This window comes from Podarcis filfolensis (genome assembly GCF_964270895.1).
Source record: "Podarcis filfolensis genome assembly, chromosome: 7".
Classification (NCBI taxonomy): Eukaryota; Metazoa; Chordata; class Lepidosauria; order Squamata; family Lacertidae; genus Podarcis; species Podarcis filfolensis.
Window position 1 is genome coordinate 77,308,791 of NC_139603.1, and position 10,329 is coordinate 77,319,119.

The 10,329-nt window shown below is 45.8% G+C and overlaps 1 protein-coding gene across 3 annotated transcripts; it reads right to left on the bottom strand.

Annotated features, from left to right (window-relative positions):
• Positions 1-719: 719 nt before the first annotated feature.
• KLHL38 (kelch like family member 38) lies at positions 720-9,363 on the bottom strand. Of its 3 annotated transcripts, XM_083622090.1 has the most exons (5): positions 8,860-9,096; positions 7,701-8,493; positions 6,119-7,655; positions 4,764-4,869; positions 720-1,531 (listed from the first exon to the last, which is right to left on the bottom strand). In XM_083622090.1, exons 3-5 carry the CDS (start codon positions 7,466-7,468, stop codon positions 1,245-1,247), a joined length of 1,743 nt encoding a protein of 580 aa, XP_083478216.1. In that variant the 5' UTR covers positions 7,469-7,655; positions 7,701-8,493; positions 8,860-9,096; the 3' UTR covers positions 720-1,244. The 3 variants fall into 3 exon arrangements, with proteins under 3 accessions (XP_083478216.1, XP_083478217.1, XP_083478218.1); XM_083622091.1 differs by lacking the exons at positions 7,701-8,493; positions 8,860-9,096 and adding an exon at positions 9,126-9,363 and having other exon boundaries at positions 6,119-7,580; XM_083622092.1 differs by lacking the exons at positions 720-1,531; positions 7,701-8,493; positions 8,860-9,096 and adding an exon at positions 3,004-4,366 and having other exon boundaries at positions 6,119-7,693.
• Positions 9,364-10,329: the final 966 nt, after the last annotated feature.

Here is a 10,329-nt window from a genome sequence, read left to right on the forward strand (position 1 = left end):
TTTCGTAATCTTGTCAGGTCTGTTTAATCAAAAGGAAATGAGAAATGCATTAAAATAATACAAATACGCTGCCCTTGGAACCACCCTCACTCCAACACACACACACACATACACACCCCACCACCAAAAGCTCCTGGTGAGGATTACAGTGAAAATCTTGAACAACGCACAAAGGGGTTCATGGGACAGAAAGAGATAGAAGTGTGAGGAAATAGAATGGGAAGAAGACTAAAATGCCTTCCGTGGGGTTAATGAGGCCCTGATGTGACAGCATAGCCCAACTGGTTCCTGATACCCTCCAACTTCGTTTCTCTAAGCTTAGGTGACCTTCCGCCATTTTTCTGAGGCTGATCTCAAGCTATCATCCCATTCCCACCTGGGGCCTGCTCCCTACTTTGGGAAAGGGCTGCAGTTCAGTAGTAGAGCATCTGCTTTGGTTCAATCCTCAGGATCTTCTGGTAGGACTGCCTGAAACACTGGAGAACTGCTGCCAGTCAGTGTAGGAAATGCTAAGCTATATAGGCTAACGGTCTGACTCGGCCTGAGGCAGCTTCTTCCTGTGTTTCATGCCATGGCCCACTGGCACCTTCTACTGCTTTGGAGTTCATCCATGGTTCGCAGTCGTCCAACTATAATGCCTTACTTCTGGGTGCCACTAAGCCCTGCCAAACAGTGCGGAGCCTTCCCACAATCCATTGCTGCTTTTATGATGCACGATAGAATTGGACAGATTCTTCAATTGTCAAGAGACACAGCTTCTAAGAAAACAGGAACACTTTAGATATACACATGAAAACCAGAAAAAAGAATCAACAGTCGCTGTTGTCTGGATGGGGTTGCTTGGAAGACCTGTTAGAAGCCAATGCTTGATTTTGATCTGCGTCACAACTTCCCCGAAGGACCCGTTGAGGTTGTGAGGAAAGTCCCTCAGAGGCCAGGAAAGAGGAGATGGGACATTCTGGTGTTTTAGGCAAACAAATCCAAATTATATCCCTCATGGTAAACCACCCACCCACAAGAAGGCATTTCATCACACTCAAAATCTGCCTCTATGTCACTTTTACCTCAAGATATAGTGGGGAATGGGAGTCCAAACCAGGAACTGAAACCTGAAGGTCTCCACCTTATTTGTTTGTCTGTTTTGGTGGTTTTCCTGGCAAGAGTCTACCAGCCTTCTCCACGCAGAGAGCAACGTGGGCCTTTCAAGTTGAAGAGGACAATGCCCATTTCCCTCAGCCCTCGTCTCACAAGAGGTTGGCATAAGGCACACATTGGAGTGCCAGACACCCATGGTCAAAGAGTCTGTGGGGCAGGTGCCCCTTTGAAGCCCAGGTGTCTGTCTTGGGGTCGTAGCACTCGAGCGAATCGGAGTCTTTGATTTCATTGTCAAAGGTAAGGCAGCGGCCACCGGTCAGATACAGCTTCTCATTTATCGCCGCAGCGCCGTGATGCATCCGCCTGTCCTTCATGTCTGCACATTTCACAAATTTATTAGCCTTGGTATCATAAGCAATCACTCGTCTGGTGTACCCTGGAGGGGGGTGGAGGGGGGGGGGAAGAGAGAAACACACCAGACAATTATAAATTTTGCAAAAATCCTTTGCGTTGAATGCGTAAAGAGGCGGTTTCAGAGTTAGAAGTACTGGCGATTGTTAATTCCAAAATATTTGAAACGCAGGCCTGGAACACGCTTGTGGCGCAGATACTGCAGCACTGTCAGAGCTGCTCCACGTGGCAAAACATTTGTGTGAATAGCTCTGTCCCTTTTGACTATGGTCACATGCACGCCAGACATTTAAAACGCTGTTAGTGGCAAGGATTCTCTGTGCACGGAAACGGAAGGAGAGAATGCCCTCAAAGGAGGAATGGTTGATGAGATGGCAAAGTGTGTTCTCCTTCATGGAGAGCACGTGTTACGGTGGGGTCTAACAGGACACCCCCTCTTGGTTACTGGGTGGGACCATTTGGATGGCCATGACTGTGATTGGGCCAATTTGGGTTGTTGGGGAGATTTTGATGTTACCATTTAGAGGGTTGGCCCAAAGGTTATATATTCTTGGCACGCAGCTTTTTCCAGTCTCTTTTGCTGCGTGCATCGGATCACATGCCCACCCTCCCTAATTTAGGGCTGTTACGTTTGACATTGCTATGCCTGTCATGGGGTGGCCTGCTTTTGGGGCAGGGGCCTGGTAGAAATTTTGTCCATTTGGCAGATTGCCATTTGGTTTTTGCCTACTGCATAGCAAATCGTCACAGCTTGTAAGGTTGTGTTTTTTTTGGGAGCAGGAAGTAGGCAAAAGTATGGAGGAACTTCCCTTTCCTACCCTGAAGATGACAGAAATCTAATAAATATTGAGGTCGCTGGTAAATCTGAGTTGCTAGATAGTTCAGTTCTGAGGACTTGCAAACGAGCTTTGGAAAGCTCTCTTTTTGCTATATTGTTCTCCTTTCAAACCACTATGTTTTATCACTTAGTGGTTCAACTCAGAACCAATGTAGGTTTAGACACAACTGCAGTAGGCGATAACATCAAAAAAGAAAGCACCATTTAATTAAAAGCAAGAATCCCATTACTTGAGCCAATGAACCCAGCTTTGTTTGATGTGTATTGTGCAATGAAGACTTGAAATATACTCGATTACCCCTCCCTTTTTAAAGAATGTGTTTGTTATCATTGTGATTTCTCAGTTCCAGCTGCTGATAAGCCAAGAACAACTGGATGATGTTATGGCATACTTACTTGGTAAATGAAAACTTATCGGTAGTAAATCTCTCCACTTTAAAAGAGAATGAATTATGTTCGAAATTAGATGAAATGTTTGTGTACTTTGTTAAGTAAACCCCCCCCCCCAAAAAAAGCTTACGGCTTAAGCTTGTCAGTTGAATTATTGGCACAAAGATTCAGAATAAATACATTTGAAAGCGTTATTTTTTTGAAAAATCTTCTTTTTCTCATCTCTGCTGCGTTCACATTTTGAGCTCCTCGTTTTCTCTCATACCAAGCTGTTTCATACGTTTTTGTTTTCCAACACAGACATAAATTTCATAAAGGAAAAAACATGCATAAAAAAAGCCTTATTCAGGCAGTAAGGTGCGGGAGGCATAGTTTGGAGAGGGCATTCGTTCAAAATCAGACCAGCCGACAACTGATTAGGGGGTGGTTTCCCCTTCTTTCAGCAGCCCCCTCTATCATTAGCATATTGTTCAGAAGGGACCCACAATCCTCCGGGAAGGCTTTTCCCTCAGGGTTAGGCAGCTAGGGTTGAATCTCAAGGCCGAAGTCCAAGCTATGCACCACAGGCAGTGGTGGAGCAAGCCAATCGGGCACCTGGTGCAGCGCATGTGCCCTACACCAAGGGGTGGGGCCAGCCGGGAGAGGACGCTCCGCAGGGTCTGCCTGCCTCCCCCCACTCAGACACCCTACAGCTGAGGGGGAGGCGGCGGGTGGACCGTATGGGGCAGCGTTGAGCCTGTGCACGCCAAAGCCACTGTGTCACTCCCAGGAGAGACGTGTGGCTTGGGTGCGCTGCAGGCCCTGTGGTGAGTGCCACTCAGCATTTTGTCACCCCCCTCAGTGGTGACACCTGGGGCAGCCTGCGCCCACCACACCCCCTTCCTTCCGCAGCCCCTGACCACAGGACCCCTGCAAAATGACCACACAGAGTTTTGGATGGGTGAATCTGTCAATTCCGGTTTCTCCCTATTTCTCAATCTTAAATTCTGTTCTCCACATTTCCACGCTACAGTGGTACCTCGGGTTAAGAACTTAATTTGTTCTGGAGGTCCGTTCTTAACCTGAAACTGTTCTTAACCTGAGGTAATGGGTTTAGCTAAAGGGGCCTCCCGCTGCCGCCGCCACCGCCGCACGATTTCTGTTCTCATCCTGAAGCAAAGTTCTTAACCCGAGGTACTATTTCTGGGTTAGCGGAGTTTGTAACCTTAAGTGTCTGTAACCTGAAGCGTCTGTAACCCGAGGTACCACTGCAGTTTTCAATTTTATTTTAAAATTCTTTAGCATTTCAGTGTAAATTTATCCTAATGTGCACATACCTTTGTCTGCAATTTTGCCCTAATATGCGCATTGTGCAAAACAATTGCCAGGGGAGGGAGAGAAGGACACATAAACTTTCCTTCCATAAACTTCCTGCCATCCACTTATCTTCAGATCCATTCAGTTAATAACAACTAGGGTCTACCTCTGAATGGAATTACAGGTGGAATATAAAACTAGTTTTTGTACGTGGACAAAAACATCAAGTTCATAAGTCTATGGAAGCATGCAGCAAAATCTAGTGTGGGGTGGGTTTTTCCATGACGCGTTCTGCTTTATTCCTTCTTGGCATGTTTATAATCCCGACACAGAAGACTGTAAAAATAAGGAGAGGATAGACTTTAGTTCTACTATGGCAGAAGGCAAGGGAGAGGGACTTTGGCATCAACCACTGAAATAGCCCCTTTTCTGCCTTGAAGGTTTCAAGCAATAAGTTCCAAGGCACTGCACAATGTCCACACACAGACTTGGCTGCGTGACCAGTTGTGGAAAGGAATTGCACACCGCAATGGCATGCAGTTAAGAAGAAATAGAGCAGTGTTGGGGCCAGCGGTGGGATACAGTCAGATTCTAAATCCCATCAGCCTTAGCCAGCAGGGCCAATGGCCAGGGCGCTGTGGTCATCAGCATCGTTTAGGACCTTAGGTTACCCACTCTCATCCTAGAGCACCTGCGTTGTGAAAACAGTCATAAGAGCACTTAAACAAATTACCTCCAACAATAAAAATCCGGTCTCCAATCACAACTGCTGGTGCACAGACGTTCTTCACCATTCTGGTCTCCATCCGGAACCACATGTTCCTGGACACATGATATACCTGAGGAACACCCAACACACAAATGAGATTTCTGGGATTAGATGTAAAAAGAGCATCTTTGATTGCACACCCCGATTGCATTTCTGGAAGGGAGGGTGACTGCTCACACCCTTACAGCAACCACAACCATTGAACATTGAACAGTCTTTGGAAGAACCATTCCATTGGGGATGTGGAGCAAATCACACTGTGTGGGGATCCCATTGCCTTCATCTCCCTCTGCTATCCCTCCTGCTATGGTGGCAATGGTGGCATTCCCTCTTGCTCCTCCTCCTCCCGGCTTACATTTTGTTGTTGGTAGAAGCATCCTTCTCCATACATGGAAAAACAGGAAGCTGCCTTTTACTGAGTCAGATGATTGGTTCATCTAACTCAGATTTGTTTATACACGCTCTCCAGGATTTCATACAGGGGGCGTTCCCAGACTTCCCTGGAGATGCCAGGAAGTGAACCTGAGACCTTCTACATGGTAAAGATGCATTAGAGCTTCCTCTAATGTCTGAGATTCAGGTTTGCCTTGCTAAAAGTGGCCAGAGGACTTCTGAGACACATGTGCAATTTGCATGGCCTGCCATGTCTAGCAATGTTTTGCGGACCGCACTGAAGTCTTTGGACTCGAGCCTTTGATTGGCAGTTGGCCTGGCCTGCCTGGGACATTCAAAATGTCAGGCTTATATTCACATCAACTAATATACACCCTAAACTACATGCTGCTAAATGATGCAAGCCTTCTTGGTGGGCCTCTTTAAGAACAAAGACTTTGCAAAGTGTCGTTGTGGAAGTTCATTAAACTCTTATTAATGAATTAATTGCATGTGTAAACATGCATGTGTAAACATGTAGTTTTCTAGAGAAGACGGTTTCTGCTTAGCAAGTGCATTTGAGTGTTTACAGCAGCAGTACCCTCCAAATTCTGTTGGACAACAGCTCCTAAAGCAAGCATGACCCAAAGTGGTCGGGGGATGATGGGAGTTGTATTCCTACAGTATCTGGAGGACACTGTGTTGGCCGCTCCTGAACTACAGCATGGAATTCATGATAAATCATCAAGGTAACAGATAGAATTTTATATTGACAGCTGAGTCTGGGCACAAGTCATTCATTACTTTGGACAACATAAGAGCAGCCACGTGTGGTCAGATCCAATGGACTCAAAAGCCTGAAATCATGTCTCTGTGTATGCTCAACATTGTCTCTAAAGAGGACAACTGGCATCTTGAAGGTGAGATGGTTGAAGATTGGGAGTTACCTGTATTAGCCGGACAGGGTTTTGCATCGTGTCTTCCCCTCCAAAGAGATAGATTCTTTGGTCTTTGGAAGACACAGCAGGATGAAGAACGGCAACAGGCATGTTTGCCATGTGCTCCCAAACATTGTAGATACTGTCATATCTTTCCATGGAATTTAGGATCTCCTGGTTTTCTCCAATGCCCCCAATGGCAAAGATATAGTTTTTATAGGCAATGCTTCTGTGGGAATAGCGCCGAACTAACATGGGCTCCACTAGCCTCCACTGGTTAAGTTTGAGTGAGAAGATATAAACATTGTCGCTGACTTGGTTCTTCCCATTGCCAATGGGAATGCCTCCAAGGAGATAAACATTACTGTGGACGCTCACTACGGAGGCCTTGTAGAGCCGTGTTGGGTATTTGGCAAGGCTCAACCATTGGTTTGTCTTCTCATCGTACAGCAAGACATCCCTCGTCGTCTGTTGGTTGTCTTTCCGGCCACCAACCAGGAGGAGGAATTCCCGGCATGAATATCGCCGAGGAACGTGCCACATAGGTTTGATATCTGGAGCACTGGTGCTATACAGAGAAAACATCTGCTTTTGGGCCAGTTCCAGGATATTTCTACATGCTGGGGACGACTGAATGAGAGAATCATTGGCAATGAAGTGGAAGAAAAATGTTGGATGGACGTACTGAAGCCTTACTTTCTTGAACAAGTCTTGGATATAGCTTTGCCGTGCCTGGGGATCATGCCTCACCCAAACCATGAGAGCCTCAAAAACTTGTTCCTCCTCTCCACAAAGCTCATCATCTCCAAGATAGTCTATCAGCTCCAAAACACAGAGTTCTTTCAGGTCTTCGGAGATGGCTACTTCAGGGAAACACTTCAGAGCCATTGCTTTGGCTTTCTTCTTGAGTTTATCGCAGTGCAAGATCTCTGAGAGCCGAATCAGACTGAGGCAGTTATCCGGAGCAAGTTGGTCCTGGAGGTAGGCTGAACAGGCCTCAAATAGCTTCATGTACTGGAGCATGGAAGCAGTTTCCATTAGATACAAAATATTCTCCACTGTCATTAGGATCTCTCCTGTGTAAACGTAGACAATGATGCAATGAAGAATGTTTGAGTCAATGTCTCTGAGGCTGACTTTTTCCTGGCCACTCTCTTTGAAGTTGTTGCAGAACATTGCCTTGAAGTAGGGGCTACTTGAGGCAAGTACATTCCTGTGGCAAGGGATTTCTGTGTCACCTGTACACAGGACAACGTCAGTTAGGATTCTGTTCTTCCGTAAAACGTTGAGCTGCTTTAGCAGCTCAGAGGAGAAATCCTGATCTTTGAAGAGCCGGTCTTGTGTGCAATTCTCTTCCATAGTGGAATCAGAGAGATATCAGTACTGGCCAAACAAGAATTCTCATTGGTGGTTCATCAGCCTCCTTGACTTGATAGATCACAATCAAATGGTCCGTTTAAACATTGTCCATCTAGAGTAGAAATGGAAAAGCTAGCTTCATTCACCAATATAAGGCCAAGTAGGTGAAGGAAACATCACAGAACATCTTGTTTTATAAAACCAAGCAGGCAGGTTGGAAGTCTGGGGTTACCTGGGGGTATTTCTGACAGAGTAGAATAATAATAATACAAAAAATAAACATGCATTACAAGACAATGGGGACAATTAGTGGCTCAAGCACAAAGCCTGAATCAAACAATTTCTTCATGATAAGTATCTCTTAACAAATGCATGTTTGCCTATCATTCCCATGAAGCAGTTACAGTTTAGTATCTTCCATCTCAAACCCCTCAGCCCCATGTCAATATTAGTCATTCCCAAAGAATGCAATTCTGGCAGCACGACATAACAAACTAAACTCCTCGAGTCTAGAAATCTGTGGGGGGAATGATATATTTATTTATTCCCCAGTTGCTTTTGCTTTCATATCCACCAAGAATAAGAGCAGTAGATTCTCCCTGCTTTACTTGGTGTATGCAAAAGTCTGCTGGAGCATTTCCCCCTGCTCCCACAGCATCACATACTGTATTTGTTCACAAGCAAGACATCACTGGAAAAAAATAGATGCAACGTTTTATCTCTTTTTAAGAAAGAGCCACCGTTTTAGCTTATACTGCTTGGGGAGGGGGAAAGCGGGGTAAATAATATAAGTTATCTGCTGTCCTAGGGAGAGAAGGATAACTGGCAGATAACTCTGCAAACCACCACTGCAGCCTCCTTCTAATAGCAACAGAGGAAGCTGTTTTATACGCAGTCAGACCATAGGTCAGTTCTATGATCCTAGTATTGCCTGGGCCAGTATTGCCTACATTGACTGCTGGTGGCTTTCCAGAGTTTCAGGTATATCTCTGTCCAAGTCGTACCTGGAGGTGCTTGAGGCTGAACTTAGAATCATAGAGTTGGAAGAGACCACAAGGGCCATCGAGTCCAACCCCCTGCCAAGCAGGAAACACCATCAGAGCACTCCTGACATATGGTTGTCAAGCCTCTGCTTAAAGACCTCCAAAGAAGGAGACTCCACCACACTCCTTGGCAGCAAATTCCACTGTCGAACAGCTCTACTGTCAGGAAGTTCTTCCTAATGTTTAGGTGGAATCTTCTTTCTTGTAGTTTGGATCCATTGCTCCGTGTCCGCTTCTCTGGAGCAGCAGAAAACAACCTTTCTCCCTCCTCTATGTGACATCCTTTTATATATTTGAACACGGCTATCATATCACCCCTTAACCTCCTCTTCTCCAGGCTAAACATGCCCAGAGTGCTTCTACAATGCAGAGCAGATGCTCTATGATTAAACTACGGCCGTTCCCCACAAATGCAACATTAATCCAACAGACATGCAACATACGAGCATCACAAACAAAGCAATTGGGGTCCTTCCCCACAAATGCAATATATATAAGCCATATACTTTGCATGGCTGGTCAAGGCCTAAATGCAGCAGTAAAAACACACAGCAGGCAAAACTATCTCCCAGATCTCTCACGTCTGTAGTGAAAATCATGGCAGAGCTGTTTACCTTGTCCTTCCCTGCTTTGGCTTGTTTATTCTCTGCTGAAACTTTCCATGGCTAGGCTCATGAATATGAAGACTTTTTAAAATTTGTTTTTGTTTTTTTTTAAAAAGGAGCTTGAGATTGTTCTTTTGCTGGTGAAAGATTCATAGGGGGAGGTTTCTGGGTTTGTTTAGTATCAAGGCACTGTCACGGCTCTCTGAAGGTTGGCTCATGTGGTACCGCAATGAGGCACTGTATACATTCCTCGACTAAGAATAGTTGCCCGTGTACTTTTTACTGTGTTGTGACATGTGACTTTCCAGTTGCCTGCTGCAACGGCGAGGTGAACGGAACACAGCGCTACTGAGCATGCCCAGAGGGTGTTTTTCTGGCAAGTGTTTACATACGAAAATAGACATGGATGAAGGATGGGGCATTTGCAGAAGCCCTGCTGGAAGCAGCAACAGGGACCTGAAGTAAACTAGTAACTCTAAAAACTTGTAAACAATCTGTAACTTCTACAAGCTTTCTCGCTTCTTTGTTCACCCCTGTTTAGCTATTAGATTATGTGGAGATGTAAAGTCAAGTCCTATGCTTCTGAATTTTTTTGATGCATCCACTGGAGGGAAGTTCTAATAGTATGGAAATGATATTGTAAAGAAATGGGAGGGATAAAGGGTAAAGGGTAAAGGGGACCCCTGACCATTAGGTCCAGTCATGGCCGACTCTGGGGTTGCGGCGCTCATCTCGCTTTATTGGCCGAGGGAGCCGGCGTACAGCTTCCGGGCCATGTGGCCAGCATGACTAAGCCGCTTCTGGCAAACCAGAGCAGCGCACAGAAACGCCATTTACCTTCCCGCCAGAGCGGTACCTATTTATCTATTTGCACTTTGACATACTTTCGAACTGCTAGGTTGGCAGGAGCAGGGACCAAGCAACAGGAGCTCACCCCGTCACGGGGATTCAAACCACCGACCTTCTGATCGGCAAGTCTTAGACTCTGTGGTTTAACCCACAGCGCCACCCGCATCCCAAATGGGAGGGGTGGATTGGGCTAAATGACTTGCGGGGTCTCTCCCCCAACTCTGAGATTCCAGTTGTGAAGAGAGACTGCTGAAGACGTTGAACCAGTTGGAGAAGCATAGCTTGGCAGATTTCCTTTTGCTGGTGGAGAGGAGCCTTGGCATAATTAAAGAGATGGCCAAGCACTGGCAATCAGTTGCCCTTA

Excerpts from the sequence above, each read along its gene's own strand:
- KLHL38 (XM_083622091.1), bottom strand. The coding sequence starts at position 7,468 with ATGGAAGAGAATTGCACACAAGACCGGCTCTTCAAAGATCAGGATTTC. Across the intron at positions 4,870-6,118 it reads ACCCTGTCCGGCTAATACAG|GTATATCATGTGTCCAGGAA; the intron begins GTAACTCCCAAT and ends GGTGTTCCTCAG. Across the intron at positions 1,532-4,763 it reads CCGGATTTTTATTGTTGGAG|GGTACACCAGACGAGTGATT; the intron begins GTAATTTGTTTA and ends ACCCCCCTCCAG.